This window comes from Acinonyx jubatus, chromosome F2 (genome assembly GCF_027475565.1).
Source record: "Acinonyx jubatus isolate Ajub_Pintada_27869175 chromosome F2, VMU_Ajub_asm_v1.0, whole genome shotgun sequence".
NCBI lineage: Eukaryota > Metazoa > Chordata > Mammalia > Carnivora > Felidae > Acinonyx > Acinonyx jubatus.
Genome location: NC_069394.1, coordinates 108,405 through 130,681, shown reverse-complemented (window position 1 = coordinate 130,681; position 22,277 = coordinate 108,405). Strand labels below are relative to the sequence as shown.

General features: G+C 47.4%; 1 protein-coding gene across 9 annotated transcripts; it reads right to left on the bottom strand.

The window, feature by feature from the left end:
- Window positions 1-42: 42 nt before the first annotated feature.
- ZNF250 (zinc finger protein 250) lies at window positions 43-19,535 on the bottom strand. Of its 9 annotated transcripts, none has more exons than XM_015087351.3 (6): window positions 19,442-19,535; window positions 12,509-12,604; window positions 12,133-12,274; window positions 11,815-11,928; window positions 11,287-11,349; window positions 43-1,956 (listed from the first exon to the last, which is right to left on the bottom strand). In XM_015087351.3, the coding sequence occupies exons 2-6, from the start codon at window positions 12,548-12,550 to the stop codon at window positions 632-634; spliced, it is 1,686 nt and encodes a 561-aa protein (XP_014942837.2). In that variant the 5' UTR covers window positions 12,551-12,604; window positions 19,442-19,535; the 3' UTR covers window positions 43-631. The 9 variants fall into 9 exon arrangements, with proteins under 9 accessions (XP_014942837.2, XP_014942842.2, XP_053064624.1 ...); XM_015087356.3 differs by having other exon boundaries at window positions 12,133-12,259; window positions 19,442-19,532; XM_053208649.1 differs by lacking the exon at window positions 19,442-19,535 and adding an exon at window positions 18,750-19,047 and having other exon boundaries at window positions 12,133-12,259.
- Window positions 19,536-22,277: the final 2,742 nt, after the last annotated feature.

Sequence of the window (22,277 nt, the reverse complement as noted above, 5' to 3'; positions counted from 1 at the left end):
CATCCCTTCTCATCTTGAATAAAGTTCAAACACCAGATGAAGTGTTTTCTCACTAATATTTAGACTTTTTCTTTTTTTCATACAAAACAAGTGATTCCACACACTTAGCATTTCTAGCCATATTACATTATGATACTTGATGACAATCTTTTTTTATATCATTTTATCCACACACTTTAGTGTTTTCACAGAATACTGCACATAATCCAATTCTAATTTTAGAGGGAATAATTAGAATAGTTACTGTTTTTAGGAAAGGCATGTAATATTCTAAGCAAAATCTTTATTTAGAATGTAAGAAAGTTTCATTGTGATAGTAATCCTTATGTCTTCAATTCCTTCAGTTTCTTCCAATAAACTTTCTAATGTTAAAGAATTATGGGTGTCTTTACCAAAATTTACCATAGTTGTGTCATTTACTCTTCAATATAACTTCAAGATGTGGAGGAGAACAAAACAGGCATGCTCTGTCATTCTTCCATAGGAACATGCTCAGTGCTTCTCTTTGGAGTTACTTGTGACACTAAATGACCAAACAATGGCATCCCACGGAGCTACCAGAACCTTCTCCTGGACTGGGGGGGCAGGGGGGTGGGGTGGGGGAGGGGAGTTTTCCTAGTGGCAGAGGAGGTCACAGCTTCCTGTGCACCTTCTGGTGCTGGATCAGGTGACCGTGCTGGTTGAAGGCGCGCCCGCACTCCCCGCACTCGTAGGGCCTCTCGCCCGTGTGGATCCTCTGGTGCTGGATGAGCACAGAGTACTGGCTGAAGGCCTTGCCGCAGCGGCTGCACTCGTAGGGCCGCTCCCCAGTGTGGGTCCGCAGGTGCACGATCAGTGTTGCTTTTAGGCTGAAGGCCTTGCCACACTGTGCACAGCGGAAGGGCCTCTCGCCTGTGTGGATCCTCTCGTGCTGGACCAGAGACCTGCGGGCGCTGAAGGCGTGTCCACACTCACCGCACACGTAGGGCTTCTCCCCGGTGTGCACCCGCTGGTGCTGGGTCAGGTGAGAGTGCTGCACGAAGGCCTTCCCGCACGCATAGCACCCGTAGGGCTTCTCCTCTGTGTGGATGCGCTCGTGGTTCATCAGTGTGGAGCGGTGGCTGAAGGCCTTCCCACACTCGCCGCACTCATAGGGCTTCTCCCCAGTGTGCACGTTGTGGTGCTGGATGAGGACGGAGCGGTCGCTGAAGGCCCGGCCGCACTCACTGCAGGTGTAGGGCTTCTCCCCGGTGTGCACCCGCTGGTGCTGGAGGAGCGTCCTCTTCACGCTGAAGGCACGGCCGCACTGTGCGCACTCGTGTGGCTTCTCCCCGGTGTGCACCCGCTGGTGGCTGCGCAGGACGGTGCTGTGGTTGAACGCCTTCCCGCACAGTGGGCACACGTAGGGTCTTTCTCCCGTGTGGATCCGCTGGTGCTGAATAAGATGCGAGAGCTGAGTGAATGACTTCCGACACTCAAGACACTCATGTGGCTTCTCTCCCGTGTGTATCTTGTGATGCTGAGCAAGATCTGAGCTCACTCGAAAGGCCTTTCCACATTCGTTACACTCGTAGGGCTTCTCGCCGGTGTGGATTCTCCTATGTTTACTGAGGACAGAGCTCTGGCTGAAGGCCTTCCCACACACACCACACACATAGGGCTTCTCTCCAGTGTGTGTTCTCTGATGCTGGAGGAGATGGGAGCTCCGACCAAAGCATTTCCCACACTCGGTGCACTTGTAGGGTCTCTCCCCACTAGGAACAGCCTGATTCTGAGAGAGAGGCACACTCTGGCTCAAGACCTGAACTTCAGGTGGGCCAACAGGGCTTGGACTCACACAGAAACTCTGCTCAGGTTCATAACTTTTTTGATCAATCCATCCTTTGGGTGCTTTCCCCAGGATCACCGATATTTCCTCTGAAATAAATGGCTTCCGACTCAAGTCCCTATTTTGGTTCTCTCCCTTGTTTTCATATTCTGAAACAACAAAACCAAAGTAAAAATGTTAACTCAAATGTCAACCCACTCAAAACAGCAGAGCAAAGTGCAACCTGAAGGTGTTTAGCTGACAACAGGTGGCCATCAGGGGTGCGGTCCCTGAACGCACATGGCTACACATTTTCTGCAGTGCAGAAAAATCACAACTGTGTCCAATAATTAGAAATGTGCCCAGGCTCACAGGGCAGTTTAAGGGACAGGTGTGACCTGTAGTCTTGAGTCATCCCCCGCCCCCCACCGCGTGAAGTGCACGTGTCACACAGCAGCAGGGCTACAGCCCATTACCACCTGAGTCCCGCCTTCCTTGGAGTCCTTGTGGTAGGAATACACGTAGGACCCCACCCATGACTGCAAGGAGCTTTGTGGGGCTGACAGCAACACAGGAACAGAGAAGCCTAGTGTCAGGCTGGTAGATGTGTGAACTCTTGTGTGCATGTCCAACAGACACAGGACCAGAAGACTTATACATGGGGGACTGTGACCTCTTCTTTGTGGAGAAGGCACTGGGGGGCAAGATGAAACCGAGACACAATGGGAGTCTTGCCATGTCTAGGCTGGAGAGGAGTCCTGTAGGGCAGCAGTGAGCATTGCAGAGAAGACTAGGGTAGAGGTTTTTAGTACCAGGTTGGGGGATCTACAGGATGTGCTGATAACTTTTTAAAAAAATTTTTTTAACATATATTTATTTTTGAGAGACAGAGCATGAGCAGGGGAGGGGCAGAGAAGGAGACACAGAATTCAAAGCAGGCTCCAGGATCCGAGCAGGCATTCAGCACAGAGCCCGATGTGGGGCTCAAACCCACAAAGCATGAGATCATGACCTGAGCTGAAGTTGGACACTTAACTGACTGAGCCACCCAGGCACCCCAATTTTTTTTAAGAAAGCTCTATGCCCAATGTGGGGCTTCAATTCACTACCCAAGACCAAGGACTACATGCTCTACCGACTAAGCCAGCCAGGTGCCCCTGAGAACAGGTTTCTTAAATCTTGGAAACCAAACCGTTGAGATGACAAGATGCCACTCAAAGACCAAAACTTCTCAGGGGTGTACAGGGATGCTGTGGGAGGATGGGCTGCGCTCATGGAGTGATCTTCATCAAGGATGCTCAACAGGGTGTCAGGCCCATAAGCAAGAGCTGACTCTGCATGAGAGCAGCCAGGCCTCCTTGTGGACTCTCAAGTGCCCAATCCAATTTCAACCCTGCAGTTTAGGAGGCCAGCTCCTCACACCATGCTGCCACCCCAGCTTCCCAAAGACCTCTGCCAGGAACAGCGTTAAAGACTGCTGCACTTGAATGGAATTTCAGAGTAAGAATCCCTCTGGGCAGGGGAAGATCTGAGGGAATTCTCTCTCTCAAAGGCGTATTCAAGATCTATGACAGGTACTGGCGGGGGGGGGGGGGGGGGGGGGAGGGGAGCAGCCTTGAGGGGAAATTTACAAATGCCAACCTAGCTGTACCCAGAGATCCTGAGCTAGGATGGCATCCAAGTGTGCATATGAACTGCTTCTTGGCTCTCCCTTCTCTCCAGGGGAGGTGGAATAACTTTTTCACTGGTTCATGTGGGTAAGAACTGGGTATTCTCAGCTTAGGGGACCATATTTTGCAATGTTCCTTCAGGTTCAAAGACCTACAGAGGTAGTAGTTTCCAGTGGCAAGTATGCTTCATTCTGGGGTTCTTTACCAGAAATGATGTGGACCAGCAATGATCTTTCCAATTGTGTCCTATCTGTAATAAGGATATTTTCAAGTCCAATAAGCCCCCCACCTTGCTGGTAACAGCATTACTGAGATATAAGCTTCACTTTTTAGTAAGTTCCTAACTTGGTCTGGGAAGACATATGCTATATAGTGGGTCACCTGGTACCCCAAGCCAAGGGACCTTCTAAAACGACTTCTGACTGATGTTTAGAGAAAGATTTGGGCCAAGGTGGCCCATAAATTAAATATGCTTGGGGTGCCTGGGTGGCTCAACTGGTTAAGCGTCAAACTCTTGATATCGGCTCAGGTCACTATTTCATGATCATGAGATCAAGTCCCATGTCAGGCTCTGCGCTGGGCATGGAGTCTGCTTAAGATTCTGTCTCTCTCTTCCTCTGCCTCTCCCCTGCTCATGCGGTCTCTCTCTCTCTCTCTCTCAAAAATAAATAAACTTACAAAAAAAATTAGGACTACAAGAAATTAAATAAATAAAATACACTTGTTTTGCCTTTTGACAGACACGGAATGGTTACCTTGGAGGGACAAAGACATACCAAATGTTAATACTTCTTGTAGAAGTTGGCAGCAGCCAGACTGAAGCAAACCCTCAGCAGAGGGTCATCTGAGAAGAGGCAGGAGTGGGAAGTTGGGAGATTCCCAAGTGTGAGGGGCCTTGTAGAGGCTGGGGTCCCACTCCAGGCTAGATTAACCTGCTCTCCACACCCACCCCAGATTCAGCAGCATTCTGGGCACAGATACTCAGAGTTCTTCACCTCGACACAGGGGCTCATGTCCATGGTCTTCCCCCTAGGGGCTAGATCCAGAGGAAGCCTCCTTTGGTGGCTCAGGACTGCAAGAGGAGAGCACAAGCACCCACCTGAACCCTTCTCCTCGACAGAATGAAAGCTGCAAGTCACTGGGCAAAGGAAAGCAAACTTCTTATTCTAGGGCACAGACAAACATCCCAATGGCTGGGAAGGGAAAACTACCCTTTACTCCTGAGGGAGGGGGAGGAAAATGATCACGAGCCCAGACATTGAGAAGTCTGCTTCAACTAGGGGAAGGGCTGTGACCCAAGAATACAACACCTGCCTAAAACTGAGGATGATCAGAACAGTGGAGCACGCGGTCATCTCCTCCTGCTCCTATCGAAAAGGCCAGCAAGCACTGAGTAACAAGCAACAGAAGACTTCTGCTGGGGGTGGGGGGTGCTGGTGGCCAGAGCACAGAGGAAAACCCTCTCTTGCAGGCACACCTGGAAGACTGAAAGTCCCCACCCTATGCACAAGGAAATGCCAGAAGAACGGGAATCCAGCGGTATACTGAGGGCAACTATGGGAACAGAACCCAGCCAAACTCCTGACTCAGGCTTTCACACTAACCACCTAGTAGGAGGGGCTATGTTCCCAGACAGATATACTGTTTACTTCTATATCTCCTGTCTTAATTAATGATAGCTGACATTCAATAAGATATTATAAGACACCCAAGAGAAAGGAAAAAGACTGCTTGTGTGTACACACACACAGAGTCAAGAGACTAAGTGACCAACAGGACCAGAATTAGAGACGACCCATACGTTGAACAATGTGAATGATCAGATGGGGAACCTCAGCAGATAGATTCTGTAAGAAAGGACTGGAAATGCTAGATGTAGAAAATATAGCAACATATGAACGCCTCTGATAGGCTCATTGCAGACTCAACCCAGATGAGGAAAAGACCAGTGGGCTTGAAAATAGGTCAACAGAAATTACCCAAAAAGAAACACAAAGACAAAAATGTATGAAACATAAAAATAAAATTGATATGGATCAATATCAAATGGCCTAACCTGCATGTAGTTGGAATTGCAGAAGAGAAAGAGAACAGGGAAGTAAAAATATCTGAAAAGATAACGGCTGAGATTTTCCTAAAAATAACGGAAGACATCATAACACAGATTCAAGATATTAGTGTCACACATTTTGTTTTGTTTTTAATATGAGAGAGAGAGAGAGGGCGCAAGTGCAAGTGGGGGAGACAGGTAGGGGGAGGAGAAGAGAGAGAAAGAAAATCTTAAGCAGGCTCCATGCTGCCATGGGGCTCAATTCCCAAGCCCTGGGATCATGACCTGAGCCGCAATCAAGAGTGGAATGCTCAATCAACTCTGCCACCCAGGCGCCCTACAAACATGTTTTTAAAATACCAACTAGAGGGGCGCCTGGGTGGCTCAGTCAGTTGAGCATATGACTTCGCCTCAGGTCATGATCTCACAGGTCTGTAAGTTTGAGCCCCACATCAGGCTTTGTACTGACAGCTCAGAGCCTGGAGCCTGCTTTGGATTCTGTGTCTCCCTCTCTTTCTGCCCCTCTCCTGCTCATGCTCTGTCTCTGTCTCCCTCAAAAATAGCATTAAAAAAAAAGAAAAAGAAAAAAACCTGACTAGATACATCATATTCAAACTGCCAAAAACCAAAGAGAACATCTTAGAGGTAGAGGAAAAACACATACAACACAGAGGAACAAATGTAAGAATTACAGTAGACTCCTCATCAGAAACAAGTCCGAAAACAATGGACTGACACCCTTGAAGGGCAGAAAAAGAAAAAACAAGTCAATTTACAAACACCAATGGAGAGAACATCCAACAATCAAATCCAAACTAATGTTACAGGGAATTCTTCAGGCTGCAGAAATATACCCGACAAAGCTGGATTTATACAAGAAATGAAGGCTTTTGGAAATGGTTAAAATGAAGGTAAATATAAAAGACTATGTAAAACGGTTTTCTAAATCACTCTAAGAGAATTGTCCAAAGCAAAAATGATTACACACTAGAGCACCTGGCTGGCTCAGTTGGAAGAGCATGGGACTCTTACTCGTGGGGTCATGACTTCAAGCACCACGTTGAGTGTAGAGATTACTTAAATAAACCTGAAAAAAATAGTTGTAATGGAGCAAATGTTTGTGTCTCTCCCCGCAAATTCACATGTTGAAGCCCTAACCCCCAATGTGATGGTATTTGGTGGTGGGGACTTTGGGAGGTAATTGAGAGTTAGATGAGGTCACAAGGGTGGGGCCCCCATGATGGCATCACTGCCCTCTAAGAAAAGACCTCAGTGAGCTTACTCACTTTCCCCCCACAGGCACACAGAGGCCATGTGAACACACAGAAAGTGGCCATACTGCAAGCCAGGAATAGAGCCCTCACCAAATTCTCACTTTTTTTTTTTTTTAATTTTTTTAGCGTTTATTTATTTTGGAGACAGAGAGAGACAGAGCATGAACGGGGGAGGGTCAGAGAGAGAGGGAGACACAGAATCTGAAACAGGCTCCAGGCTCTGAGCAGTCAGCACAGAGCCCGATGCGGGGCTTGAACTCACGGACCGCGAGATCATGACCTGAGCCGAAGTCGGACGCTTAACCGACTGAGCCACCCGGGCGCCCCAACTCACTCTTGTCTTGGACCTCCAGCCTAGGGAACTGTGAGAATGAAATTTTTCATGTTTAAGTCACTCAACCCATGGCATGGCTTGGTTATGGCAGCCTCAACGGACCAATAAACAAGTATGCTACCCCAACAGTCTTCTAACACATATGAAATGGTGTTTGCATTCTTTGAATGTTTGGAGATGTATATTGTGAACCCTAGGGCAGCCACTAACCATCTGTTCTTTGTTCTCTCTTCTTTCTCCCTTTAAAAAAATTAAGTTACTTCTCATGATTCTATCTTATCTCCTTTGTTGGCTTCTTAGCTTTTTTAATTTTTTTAACGTTTATTCATTTTTGAGACAGAGAGAGACAGAGCACGAATGGGGGAAGGTCAGAGAGAGGGAGACACAGAATCTGAAACAGGCTCCAGGCTCTGAGCTGTCAGCACAGAGCCCGACGCGGGGCTCGAACTCACGGACCGCGAGATCATGACCTGAGCCGAAGTCGGACGCCCAACCGACTGAGCCACCCAGGCGCCCCCGGCTTCTTAGTTTTAACACTTCTTTTGATTATGATATAGCTTAGTGATTTTATTCAAGTTTATTATGTAAGGGGTTCATTGGAGTTTCTTAGATCTGTGAGTTTATGGTTTTCATCACATTTGGAAAGTTTTCAACCATCATTTCCTAGAATATTTTTTCTGATGCTCCCACCTCTGCTTTATTGGCTTCAGCTAGATATATTAGGCAATTTTAGATTGTCCCACAGCTCACTAATGTCCTGTGGTCTTTTTCTCCTTCCTTTTCCTTTTCAGTAGTTTCTAGGATTTTTGTTTTCACTAATCCTTTCTTATGCAATATCTAACCTGTCACTAATTTTACCCAGTAAACTCTTCATCTCATGCATTGTTTTCATCTCTAGAGATCAGAACTGGGCCTTTCATGTATCTTCCAAGACTCTACTTAACATGCTGAATATTCCCTCTAGTCCTTGAACATACAGAATAAATTTATTTTGTTTTCATGTCCTGGTCTTCCAAATCTTTTTATTTTTTTAATATTTATTTTTGAGAAGACAGCACGTGAGCAGGGGAGGGGCAGAGAGAAAGAGAGAAAGAGAGAGAGAGAGAGAGAGAGAGAGAGAAAGAAAGATATAGAAACCAAAGTAGGCTCCAGGCTCTGAGCTGTTAGCACACAGCCCAAAGCGGGGCTCAAACTCACTGACCATGGGATCATGACCTGAGTCTAAGTCAGATGCCTAACAGACTGAGCCACCCAGGCACTCCTCCTGGTCTTCCAATTCTATCAATGATGTCACTTCTGGTCCGTTTAACAGGACTGTTTTTTCTTCTAATTATGGTTGTTTTCTTACTTCTTTGAATGCTTGCTAACTTTTTATTAATGCCAGATATTATGGATTTTACCTTGCTTCATGTTGGATATTTTTTATTTCTAGAAATTGTCTCGAACTTAAGTATTCTTGGTTAAGTTACTTGGAAGTAGCATGTATGGTTCTTGCCTTTGAACTTTGTTAGACCAGAACAGAATAGTGCTTAGGGCTCTTTCACCAGCCCTCCCCCCACCTCCCCCAACACACACACACACACACACACACACACACACACACACACACACACACGTTAGTTCTCTAATTAAGGATTCCCTGTGAGTTACAAGTTTCCCACTCTTGCTGTTGGGAACAGATAGCATTCCCAGCCTTATGTGAGCATTGGGCACTGTATTTACTAGCCTATAGCTCTGCAGGCTAGAATTCCATATGGGTTCTCTGCTCAGTGTATCACAAGGCTGAAAAATAAAGTGTTAGTCTGAATACTCATGTGGAGGCTCAGGGAGTAAATGCACTTCAAAGTTCATTCTTACTGTTGTCAAAATTCAGCTCCTTGTAGCTACAGGACTAAGAGGACTGTTTCCTTTGCCACCCTCACCTCCTGATTGCTACCTGCATTCCTTGCCATGTGGCCCCCTCCACCTTCAAGGCAGCAATGGTGCATCAAATCCTTCTTCCCATTCTTTGAATCTGGCTTCGGTCTCCAACCCCCAGACCCCCCAGACCCCGATTTAAAGAGTTCTCCATTCCTTAAAGGCAAAAGCTTAACATAACATAATCACGAGAATAAAATCCACATTCACAATCTTGGGGATTATGCAGGCAGGGCAGGTCCTGTGCTGAGAAAGAGAGCTCCGGTCTCTCTTCCTCTTCTAAGAACACTAATCATAGCAAATCAAGGTCCTACCCTTATGAGGTCACTTAATTACTTCCATAAAGCCTCCATCACCAATACATTCACACTGGGGGTCAGGGCTTCAACATATGAATGGGGGAGGGGCACAAACATTCATTCTATTATGAGGACCATCTTAAATCCTGGTTACCACAGCTACTACTCCTTCTAAAGAGGCAGCTCTTTCCTGGCTTTGGATCTCCTTGCTAATACTCAAGAAGTCTTCCTGCAGATCTCCAGAATTCTTTGTCACACAGACTCCCCTGTGGGACTTCTGGCCTCCCTGGCATCTCTGGATTCCTGGCAATAATGTCCTCAAGTCTGGGACACCACTGGGCTCTGCCAGGGTTCCCCTCCTTACACTGGGATCTTCTCCAAGTGGTGAGCTGGGACAATTGGAGGGATCATCCCTTTGTTTCCTGTCTTTTGGGAATTACTTTCCTTCACTGACTGACTTCCACTGAGAGAATGATGTCCAACATCTTGAGAGCCGAGGTTTCATATACATTGTCCAGTTTTTCAGTTGTTTCAAGTGAGAGGGTAACTACCATCTCTGTTTACTCCATCTTGGCTGGAAGTAGAAGCCCTTGTTGCTGCTGGGTTTTTTAATAGTTTTATATTAAAGGTTGGATCTCTAACCAATAACTTAATTAGGCATATTTCTGAGATTTCTAGAATTTTGTGTTGCCTGGTGTTCTGCAACTTAATTTCCTCTCAACACTGTGTTCCTGATTCATTATATTGTTCTACAACAGTTATCAAATCCCTTTCACTACAGTACATTCTGTTCTATTACAACACCATGGCTTATTTATCTGTCTAGTCTACTGCTGATGAACACCTGGGTCGTTTCCAGATTTTTCTATCTTGAAACATGCTTCTTTGAAGATTCTTGTACATGTTTCTTGGGGTTTACACACAAACGTCCTTACTGTACACTTAAGAGTGGAACATCTGCCATAGGGATCCATATTTTCAACTTCATTTGATAATGGCACACTGGTTTCCAAAGTGAATGTGCACGTTTACATCATCATTAGCTGCTTTATATTCTCAAGCAAACTTGATAACGTCAGATCTATTTTTTTTTTGATACTGAAGGTCTAACATGGTATATCACAGCAGTTTTAATTTCCATGTCACTGATAAATAATGAGGCTGAGCATGTTCTCACATTTATTAGCCCTTTGATTTCCTCCTCTATCAGAACTTGTTCAAGTTTTGTGCCCACTTTTCTTATTTGATATTTCTGCATTTTTTAAATTCTCTTCAGAGCAATTATTAAGTGTATACACTGTTTTGAAAAATGGCAATACCAATAAGTTCTTCATTTAAAAAATCTGGGTTTATGGCCAATAAAATTTTTACACATCTCATTTTTTAAAAGTTATACTATATGTTTTTTAAACTGGAGAACACATGGTTTAGTTTTTTTTTTTTTTTTTTTAACTTAAGAAGCCTCATCTTTATAAAGTTAGCAAGCCAAAGAAATAATTACCCATTTCCATTGAAAAGTATTTCTTCTATTGTTTGAAGCTTCCTAAATAGGTAGTGTCTTTCCTGATGCCAAAGTAACGAGATGAGCAAAATGACTTTAATAAATAATTGTACAAAAGGTTATTCAATCATCCATGGCATAAAAGCAACACATGACCAAACTTGCAAGAGCAGAGCCCTCACTTTCAGAACAATACAGCTTCAGCTGTTGTTTCAAGTACAGACTAGGAAGAATGTTTTACATTGGACAAAACAAAGGAAAAAAAAATTCCACTGAAACAGATTTTTAATTTAAAAAACCCCTCTCCATGATTTTGTATAGAGTGTATGTATTGTATAACAAGAGCATACATTCTGCATCAGAGAACCCCAGGAATTTCTTTACATTCTGGTGAACCATCAGCATTAACACCTTCAGGGATTGTACTGGGTTAAAAAGATAAGACATACACCTACCCCATGGACAGGGTGAACTGTCTTGCTGCCTACCAGCTGCCATGTGGTCACGTTTGGAGTTATCTGCAAAAAGAAAAGAGAGTTAAGAGAGAACAAAACAGTTTTTAAGAGTAGGAACTCCTGGGGCAGCTGGGTGGCTTACTGGGTTAAGTGATCGACTTCAGCTCAGGTCATGATCTCACAGCTTGTGAGTTTGAGCCCCGTGGTGGGCTCTGTGCCGATAGCTCAGAGCCTGGAGCCTACTTAGGATTCTGTGTCTCCCTCTCTCTCTGTCCGTACCCTGCTTGCACTCTATTTTTCTCTCTCTCAAAAATAAACAAACATTAAAAAAAAAAAAAAAAAAGAGCAGGAACTTCCTCCACTGGCTGTTACAGCAGGTAAGTGCAATTCACAGAGTTAAGACCACAGGCTCCTTGGGCAGAAGAGGCCCCAGGTGGAAGCTACTCTTGCTGTCTGTCACCTGTCAGTGTGCACAGCTGCCAGGAGCTGATCAGTCCAACTGAAGGAGGGCCAGCTCCCTTCACTCACCTGAATGGCCAATGCCCAAGCCCCCAGTCTCCTTAGCCCCTTGCCCCTCCAGGACCCATGGCTCTTCTCCTCGTTCCAGCTGACAGATCACGTTGGGCTTTGATCCTGGAAGTCCTGCTCATGGGGAAGGAAGGCCTTTTGTCAGCACAACATCTGTGAACACCCCTACCCCACCTGAGTGACCTGTAGGCATGAGACAGACAGGTGTGATGTCCCTCTAGAGCTGTAACACCTGGAGGCAACCCCAAACCCCCCACCCCAGGTCCCTGCCCTTGGCCAAGCACAGAGACACAGAAGACGCCTGCTGAGGGGCCGTACCCAGTGACACCACATTGCCGTAAGTCTCCATCATCACGTGTCGGTAGAGGCCCCGCTGAGCAGGGCCCAGGCGGTCCCACTCCTCCTGGGAGAGGAGCACAGCCACATCCTCAAAGGTCACCTTGGCCTGGAATGACAGGGGCTGCTGAAGGTTGGATTGAGTCTCCATGTCTGAGATGGAGCAATGTGGGTGGGGGGAGTGGAGATGCCCTAGGTCAGGGGGGAGGGGAAACACATGCGAGCAGATGGGTGGCATCAGGAAGGGGCCACATTGTTCAGGAGATACAGTGACACTCAGGCTGTCACCCAGAACCCTGGGCATGGGAGGGTTGTGAGGAAATCCAGGGGTGCAACAAAGGCCCTGGAGGCAGCTCACTTGGGGTCCTGCTGGTGGTGGTAGGAGCCTGGCTGCTGCCATCGCGTGATCCCTTGAGGTTTCCAAGGAAGGTGGAAGTCAGAGGAGCCTGTGGGGCTGAGGAAGAGGAGGGAGCACATGAGGGGCCCACCCTTGCCCCCACAGACCCTGAGTTCTGAGGGAGTCTAGCCCCCACTGTGAACTCTTCCCATGGGCCTAGCCACAAGGTTTTGCTCTCCAGACCTGGGGTCTTTATGATCAGCTACGGAGCTAGCAAGGACTCTGAGGCACCTGCTCAGGCCCACAGTCTAGGCACAAGGGCCCATGCCAGAGCATTCACGTAGGTGTGAAATGTTCATCAGGTCTGGTGTGGGTGCCAGGCCAGGCTGCCTCCACAGACAATCTTCCAGTGAAGACAGGCTTTCCTCAAGGTCCACACTCCTGTGGGGGCCTCACCCCAGGTCCGGCATGCTTGGCTTGACTGTAACTCCTGTGGCCCCACTGACGCCTCAGTCTCATGTGGTTGTGCCCCAGTTGCCCTGATGCTCCACTGAGGCTGGGGTCATCAGCCTGGTGGTGGCTCCACCAGGGACTGGGAACGGAGGCAGGACAAATGGTTGATTCTGGAGGACTAAGTACAGAGTCACCCAGGGATTTGGTCTGAACACCTGATGTGGAGGCCTGGGGGTGAGCGGGTTCTGGGGGCTTATCAGGCTAAATTAAGCTGAGATGTCTATCATACTCAAAATACGGGGGAAAAAAAGGGGGACCAAAGGCTCTCCTAATGGGGGAATGGGGTTCACATCTTTTGGAGTGCCAAAGGGTGTCTATAACAGGGACACAGAAGCCAAGTGGGCAGATCACTCTAGGAAAAATGGTACAAGATGGTGATCAACCTTCTCATGCATGCAGCTCAGCAGGTACCTCAACAAACAGGGTGCTTCATCTGTTTGTTTGATTTCTCTGTAGAATATCAGATGTATGTGTAAGTTTGCATGGACAACTTTTGGGAAGACAAATCCTGAACTCCCAACTGCAGCTGCCTCTGCGGAACACAATGGTAGACTTATTCATCAAGAATGTCCATTCCCCCCAAATCTGTGTGTGCTTGTGTCAGTGCAACTCTAATTAGGATTCCAACAGGTGCCTTTTAAAGGAATAAAACTACCTTGAATTCACATGAACGATAGATGGTGGATAACAGATTAAGAATAAAATTTGAAAAAAATGGGTGTGAGGCAGGGTGGGCCTGCCTCACCAGATCTCAGAACAAAGATGAGGAAGCCATTTCCACCACCCACTCCACCTCCTGCCCTCTTGGCAGTGTATCCAACACCCACATCCACTCGACCAGCTCACAGACTTGCCATCTCTCATTGTCAGTCATCTTCCCCATGGTCTCGTCCAGATACCTCTCCATGAGAGGTCTCCGTACCCCCACCCCACCAGAAAGTGGCCCTGGTCAGGGTCTCCCATGACTTCCATGTGGTCAGATCCTTGCCCCCTGTTGACAGGATGACACTGGTCTCTTGTGCTCCTGCAAGTTGGTCTCTACCAAGTTTCCTGGACATTGCTCCCTCAGCCAAGGCCTCCAGCCATCCTCACCTGTTTGAGAATTTGACCTTCATGTATAATACAGCTCTGGTCCTATGGGAACCTGGCAGAAGTAGTCACTGGGACTATGGCCCCACTGCAACTAGGCCAGGATCCAACGATAAACACCAATAGGAACCTCATTCAGGGCCTTCCCAGTGGGTACAGATGACACAGGAGGCATGTGGCACATGTGGCCATAAGGCCTTAAGCCAGACCAACTCCTGCTCCTGCCCGTGCTTCTTCCTGCCCCACATCCTGCACATATCTGGCACTGGCCATGGTTATCCTACAAGCCTGAATGTTCAGTGGAGCCTAGGGTCTCCTTTTTGGTGCAGTTGAACTGGCAATCCCCTTCCCTCCAACTCAACATCTTCATGGAGATGTTCTTTGGCATCTCAGATACTTAACATCTAACACTAGGCTCCTATTTCTGCCCCCAGCTTGGTCTGGGCACCTCTACCCAAGACCTGATCCTGAAACTACCTTTCCTCCTCATTCTTTCAGTCTACTCCAAATCCACTCTCCTAGTGCACCCAGAACCTGGCCCTGTTACAGCAGGGTCATGCATCTGTCTTCCATGGGAATAGCGACTGTCCTTGGCTTCAACTAACTTCCTGGCCCCTCTGTGGCTATGAGGCTGCTCAGAACCCTGCTTGAACCTCCCCTCTGCCAGGGAGGCTCCCTCCCTTTCGCTGGTGCTTGGCCACATCACCTTCTCATTGAGGTCCTTCCTGACCCCTTATCTTGAGGGCCTCTGCCTTGCCCAGTCCTCCTTCTCCCTTCCTGTCTCAGCAAAGCAGCCATCAGGCCAATGTTTGCTGAGTAAGTGAATGAAATTAAAAAATCGACGACACCATACTCTACACCCTGTCTCAGAAAAGCCACCTAACAGTTATGTAGATGAACCAGACATGCCATTAGACAGTGGGAACTCCGCTGGAATGGATGAGGATGGTGTGACTGCCAACCCACAGTCCTTCCACACACAGGTCACAGACCCACTAAGAGAAAAGATTTAGGTTGTACTAGATAGACGACAGGGAAATGACACCGTGGGACACAGAGAGCATGTCCAAAATGTTCCTCTTTCAGAAACAATGACTCCAGGGCCATGAAGGGTATGTGTGTGCTTTGTCCTCACCCGTAAAACAGGAAGATCACATCCCTCCTCTGTGGGCCTCAAGAGGAGACAGTGTTCAGAACCACTGGGCGCAGAGTCAGATGCCGCTGGACCAAGTGTTATCTCATTCGATTAGACTAACTCCAAACAACCAGGCTGTCAACACGAGTGAGAAACAGAGGTGGGTGGAGAGTGCAAAGGAAAAGATTCCTACCTGGCGGGGGGAGTCCTAGAAAAGCACAAAAACAAAGGATCTCTACCTAGATGACCTTCACACATTACCAAGTTAAAAAAAAAAAAGCATATCACATAGTATGTGTTATACTATCACACAGTATTTTTACTACGATCTGAAGATTTGTGTCCTTTCAACATTCATATGGTGAAATTCTAATGCCCAGTAGGATGGTGTTAGGAGGTGAGGCCTTTGGGAAGTGCTTAGGTCATGAGTCTGGAGTCCTCATGATGGGATTAGTGCCCTTGTAAGAAGAGACTCCCACAGAGCTTTCTCACTCCTTCCACCACGTGAGGTCACAGCAAGAAGTCTGCAACCTGAAGGGGGCCTTCCCCTGACCATGCTGGCACCCTAATTTGGACTTCCAGCCTCTAGAACTTTGAGAAATGTCTGTTGTTTTATAGGCTACCCAGTCTACAGTAATTTGTTCTGGAAGCCCGAGGAACTAAGATGACTGTATTCTTTTGTTTTTTAAAACATTTTTTTAATGTTTATTTCTGACAGAGAGAGAGCGCATCAGCAGAGGAGGGGCAAGACAGAGGGAGACACAGAATCTGAAGCAGGCTCCAACCTGTCAGCACAGAGCCCGACGCGGGGCTCAAACTCACGGACTGCGAGACCACGACCTGAGCCAAAGTTGGATGCTCAGCCGACTGAGCCACCCAGGCGCCTCGACTGGTTAAAAAACAAACAAACAAACAAAAAAAACAAAATAAACACAAGAAGTGATACTAATTTTGAACAAGCCTGTGACTTCAAGCAAAGACGTACAAAACACTGTGCATCTCAAAACCAACAACTGTCAGGCAGGAAAACAGAGTCATCCAGGGTACCCAAACTGGCTTTTAACAAGCCGCCCTCTCCCCAACCCTGACCTCCATGATTCTGATGCCCTGTGAGATGCTCTGTGAGAAAAACACAGTTTAGACAAGAAGAGAGAACAGGTGGGCACGACAAGTCCTGTTTGGATGACCCCCCAAGCCAGAATCACCACCACTGAGTCCCCTAACAGACTGTGAGCAAGGCCATGCCACCCCCACAAAGGGGCAAGCACAAAGAGCACCGTCCATCCACCAATCACAGTCATTCTTCAGATGCAGGAATTCCATTTTAGGAAATCTCCTCAGGGAATAACCCAAACAAAACCAAAACAGATCCATGTTCTCAGCAGCCCTGGATGCTTAATGGGACAGAAGCCACACTGCAGTGAGACAGTCAGCCAAACAGAATCTAGCTCTCATGATGAGTGAGCAGCCAGCTACGTGGACAGGAACTAAAGAAGGGGCTGCAGAGATGCAAAGAGCTTAGAGTTTAAAGTTTACTAGTATTGTTTTGTTTTGTAAGCTAAGCTTTAGGAACTTATCACCCTTGTTGGAATCCCTGATAGATCTGATGTAAAAGAACACGCATGTCTGTCCAAAGAGCTCGCACACAGTGACAGGCTAGCATGGGCATACCAGACGTGCGTGGTCTGGGGTGAGAGGCTCCCAGGATCTTCTTCCCTCAGTCCTCACCATCCTCACCCACAGGCTTTCCTGGTGGAATGCCCTGCCCCACCTCCACGGTGGAAGCATCTTCACAAAGGGCAGCTCCAAGCCATTTGCGAACACAAAGCACAACCCTGCAATCTTCCATAGGGAATGATCAAGCATCCAAACCAACAGCTTTCTTATACACCGGCAACACCTAGTCAGAAAACGTATAGGGGGGAAAATTCTGTTCATAAATGGCAACAAGGAACAAGCTTAAAATGAACTTTAGAAATGTGATGTTAATTCTGCCCACCGTATCCACAAAACCAAGGTGCCTAGAACCGGTGGGCCTGGAGGAAAAGCAGTGGCTACCGAACGGGGCTGAGCAGGGCCAAGTCTGTATAAACAAATGAAGAACAGATGAGACAATTCAAATTGCTCAGGAAAGATGATTCAATAAATGGTGCGAAGACAAAATTTTTTAAATGCTTTAGGAAAAGCAAAATTATGCCTTTACATAAAATTCAACAAATCTCCCAGAAAGTAGAGGGAGGCAAAGAGATTTAAACAAACAAACAAAAAAATTTGGCCAGAAAAAATTAGATCATCTCAGTCTAATAAATCCACTAGGCTAACTAATGAGTAAGAGTTGAAATTTTAGATCACATTTTAAGGACCTGAATACAAGTGTAGATACATTTGTATTATTTTAGGTGGGAAGGGCTGTTCTAAGCAAAATAGCAAAAGCAGAAACCTGCTGGGCAGAGACTCCCACATTTGCTGCATGAAAATTAATACCTTATGCACATCAAAGCCACCAAATTCCAGAATGGGCCCAAAGACATGTAAGAATTTAATGCATGACAAAGTTGGTTTTCCAAATCAATGGAAAGATGAATTATTCAGTAGGTAGTGTTAGAAATAGCATAGAAGGAAAAAAATGAAGCTGGATTCCCAACTCACCCCACACCAAAATAAATTCCAGATGGATCCAGCATTGCACAAGTACCAGAGAAAAACAAGAGTCTATTTTAAAAATAATCTTGGCGTGGGGAAAGTCTTTTAAGACAAAGCAAAGCTCAAAAGCCTTCGGAGTAAATATGTTACGATTAAAAACTTGAAATCTCTTCAAAAAACCCCAAACCAGAACAAAGCACCATAACTGGAGTCAAATGTCAGTTTGTGAAGAGTGTTTTCAACATATACGGAAAAGAGTATAAGCTGGCAGATCACAAAGGAAATACAAAGGAAAACAAAAAAGGAAATACAAAGGCACACGAACAGTTTCAACCTGACCAGTCATCGGGGAACGGAAATTAAAACATTCATGTGACAACAATGCGGGGCGGGCGGTCTTAAGGCCCCAACCTCCCCCTCACTCCGCCTCCGAGTCCACCCTGCACACACCGGGTGTACAAAACCGACGGAACGCACCGCCACGAAGACAGTTTGCAAGTGAAAAATCTAACAAGTATCGACCGTTAGAGCATGGCCACCCTTCTGCCCCCCGAGCTTCCCTTTTAGGTGAATAACAGAAAACAGCAAACGCAAAATCTTGAAAGGGTACAAAGGAAACCAGCCAGTGCTGCCTCTGCGCACACTGGCAGGCTGTTCCCAACGACGATTTCCAGTTTTTCTATTTTTCTCACACGTTAACATTTTAAAAAATGCATGTTATTTTCTACTGAAATCTTAAAAAGCAAATAATAAACTAGGGAAATATTTGCAAACCATGTTAGAAAAGGTTGGTCTCGTTCACTAAAAAGGGGCTCTTACAAGGTAGTAAGGAGAAGAGCACGGATAGAAACATGGAGAAAGGATGTAAAATTAGGAAAGTACTTTGAGCCAACGAGATACCAACGCCGTTCGGACGCGGAGAAACGGCTTACTGCGAACGGCACAGGCGCTCCTGCCGCCGCGGGGTCCGGATGGGCTTCTCAGCCTCTGGTTCTGTATTTTGGGGAGACCTTGAGCGAGCCGGGGACTCGCGGGTCGCTGACCACCCTTCCCGGGGCAATCGCGCCGCCGTTCTCTTCGCCGCGGCCCCGCCGCAAACCTCCACCTCCTGCCAGCGCTCGCCGTCCGCGGAGGAGGGGGCCCGGGAGGGTCGGAGGGGGGCGGTGAGGTGTCTCAGGGCCTGGGGGGGGGGGGGGCGGCGGGGATTCCGGGCGTGGCAGGGCCGGAGGGCTGAGGGCCTGGAGACTGGGTCGCAGGCAGCCTGGTGTGTGTCAAGGGTAAGGGGAGCTGGTTCTGGGGCGTGGCAGGGGCCGAGGGGCGGAGGTCGGGAGAAGCCCGGGTGTGAGGAGCGGAGAGAGGACTGGGATGCGGCAAAACGCTGGCGGAGAGGGGCTCAGAGTGGGGTCCGAGGAGGGGAAGGAGCCCACCGCACGCCCGCAGGAGGAACCCGGCAGGAGGGGCGGAAGCGGAGCGTGCCCGCGGGGAAGTGCCCTGTCCGTGAGGACGACACGGCTCCAGCGCGCGTGCTGGCAGAAGGGCCCGGGCGCCAGTGCCCACGCGTACCTCCAACTCACCTTCCACGCCGCAGCCTCACGCGCGAAGGGACGGACGCCTGCAACGCACTCAGACAAAGGGGACGCCCCGCCTGGTCTGCGCATCCGCCAATCCCTGGGGGCCCCGCCTCCTCAGTCCCCGCCCACGCCCCCGGTCACCACTCCTGGAGCGGACACCTCCCAGTCGTCCCCGCCTTCCCCGCCGGCGCCATTTTCCTGACTGACAGCGAGGCCGCTTTCTGCGGAGCCACCGAGAGGCGAGATCTCCCGCGCGCCTAGAGAGGCCACACCGCGCTCCCGCCTCGCATTTGCCGCACTTCCGGCGGTCTTGTGGAAAGTTCTAGTGAAGCTTCCGAGCGTCGGACCCACGGGCCACCGAGTGCCTGTAGAGTCGGGTTTCCCGCTTGTGTCCAGGCGGGTTCCTTTTCGGCTCCTACCCGGGTGCCACCCCCTCTGAACGTGCCTCCTCGTTGCTGTGCCCTGGGACCCGCCGAGGACCTAGCGGTGGTCGTCACGTGTGACAATGACCGCCTCTTCAACCACCTGCACTGCTGTTCACGGACTTTTTTGGGGGGCGGCGGGGGTCCGTGAAGCCTCAGTCCGTGAGGGCGTTGCACGGTGCGGTAGCAACTCCCGGGAGAGGAGGCTGAGACAGCCACGGCTGGAATGCTTACTCGTGTTCTAGAAAAACTAGACCGGTGAGGGCTTTCTTGGAGGAGCGGTTGGGGAGCCGGAGGAAGAGTTGGCCATCTCGCCTTTTCTGATAAGCGACCCTGGTTTGGGAGTAGGACTCCCTAACTTCAGGCAGGGATGGGAAGAAAAATTAAGGAGGAGGGGACAGAGAGTCCCTCAACAGTGACACCCTTTCCTCTTTCCTTTTAGCTTTTTATTATAGAAACTTTCAAAGATAGGCAAAGGTAGACAAAGTAGTGTAATGAACCCCACGTGTCCATCAAACAGTTGAAATGGGCAGTCTCTTCACCTATTTCTCTGGTTATTTCTTTCGTCAATCCCGTAGAGGAGGTCATTTTATATAAAAATTATTCTCATATTTGTCTAAAAGATAAGGGCCCCTAAAAACGTAATTACAAAGCTATTATCACCCGTGAATGTTAATGATTATCCTTTATTATCAAATATAGGAAACTCTTTTTTTAAATGTAAAAATACATCATGAGTTTACAGTGATATTTCAAATTTAGAGCTAGGTGGCTATTAATTTTTAAAATTTTATGTTTGTATCTTTTTTCCCCCTCATATTTAGAATCTTGGGGGGCGTCTAGGTGGCTCACTCAGTTGAGCATAGGACTCGTGGTTTCAGCTCAGGTCATGATCCCAGGGTGGCGGGATCCAGCCCTCTGTCAGTCTCTACCCTAATCAGGGAGTCCTTTAAGAGTCAGTCTGTCTCTCCTTCTGCCCCCCTCCCCCACTTGCACATGCATTGTCTCTAATTAAAAAAAAAAAAAAAAATCTTGGATCCTGATTATCTTAACACAAGGATTTACTTTATTATTTATATATATATATATATATAATTATATCAGAATAACAATGCCAGTATTACTAATGGTATGGTTATTGAAAAGTGTAACATTCTTTTGCAGTTCTTTCTGTTGTTAGGTTATATCCCATGCTTTAAAGTAAATTAAGGGCCGCCTGGGTTGGTTAAGCGTCCAACTTTGGCTCAGGTCATGAGCTCACGGTTTGTGAGTTTTGAGCCTGGCACTGGGCTCTGTGCTGGCAGCTCAGAGCCTGGAACCTGCTTCAGATTCTGTGTCTCCGTCTCTATCTGCCTCTCCCCAGCTTGCATTCTGTTTCTCTCTCTCTCTCTCTCTCAAAAATAGATATAAAACTTTAAAGTCAATGAAAATAATTTGTTTCTGTGGGGTTATATATACTGGTTCATTTGTTTCATTTTGCTTATGCTCTTTAGGGCTAAGTTTTTCAGGTTTTTAAAAAAATGTTTATTTTGAGAGAGAGCATGATGGGGGAGGGGCAGGGAAAGAGGGAGAGAGAGAATCTCAAGCATGCTCCACACTGTTAGTGCAGAACCTGATGTGGGGCTCCATGTCCTGGATAGTGAGATCATGACCTGAGTCAAAATCAAAATGCTTAACTGAGCCACCCAGGCGCCCCTCAGGTCTTTATTTTTTATTTTTTTTTTTTATGATTTTATTTTTAAGCAATCTCTACACCCAACCTGGGGCTTGAACCCACAACCCTGAGATCAAGAGGGGCATGCTCCACTGACTGAGCCAGCCAGGTGCCCCCAAATTTTCAGGTTTTTATAAAAATTTTTTCATGATTATGTAAAACATGTATATGGCTCCAAAGTCAAGTCTACAAAACAATGTACATTCAGAGAAGTCTGACTTCTCTCCCTGTCCCCACAAACCTGTTACCTTCCTCTCCCTATCAGTAAGCATTTTTTTTTAAGTGTATTGATTTATTTTGTGAGAGACTGCAAGTGGGAGAGGGGGAGAGAGACAGGGAAATGGAGGATCCAAAGCAGGCTCTGTGCTGACAGCAGACAGCCCAATGCGGGGCTCAAACTCCTGAACCCTAACTGTGAGATCATGACCTGAGATGAAGTCAGATGCTTAACTGACTGAGCCACCCAGACCCCCCCGTATCTACTGTTCTGCATTTTGGCTTTTGAACCTAACAGTATCTTGGAGACCTCTCATTAGCAGTGTCTAGGGATATTCCTTGTTCCTTTTTGCAGCTGTAACTCCCTTCTTTTGTGAATGTACCATAGAGTATTCAACTAGTCAGCTATTACTGGACATGTGGGTTGTTTCCTGTCTTTTCCTATTAAACTTAGTGCTACAGTGAATAGTCTTATGCAGATCTTTGT

Coding starts and splice junctions, on each gene's coding strand:
- ZNF250 (XM_015087351.3), bottom strand. CDS start 12,550: ATGGCAGCAGCCAGGCTCCTACCACCACCAGCAGGACCCCAA. Junction 12,275..12,508: donor CACCACCAGCAGGACCCCAA/GTGAGCTGCCTC, acceptor AACCTTCAGCAG/CCCCTGTCATTCCAGGCCAA. Junction 11,350..11,814: donor CTTGGGCATTGGCCATTCAG/GTGAGTGAAGGG, acceptor TTCTTTTTGCAG/ATAACTCCAAACGTGACCAC.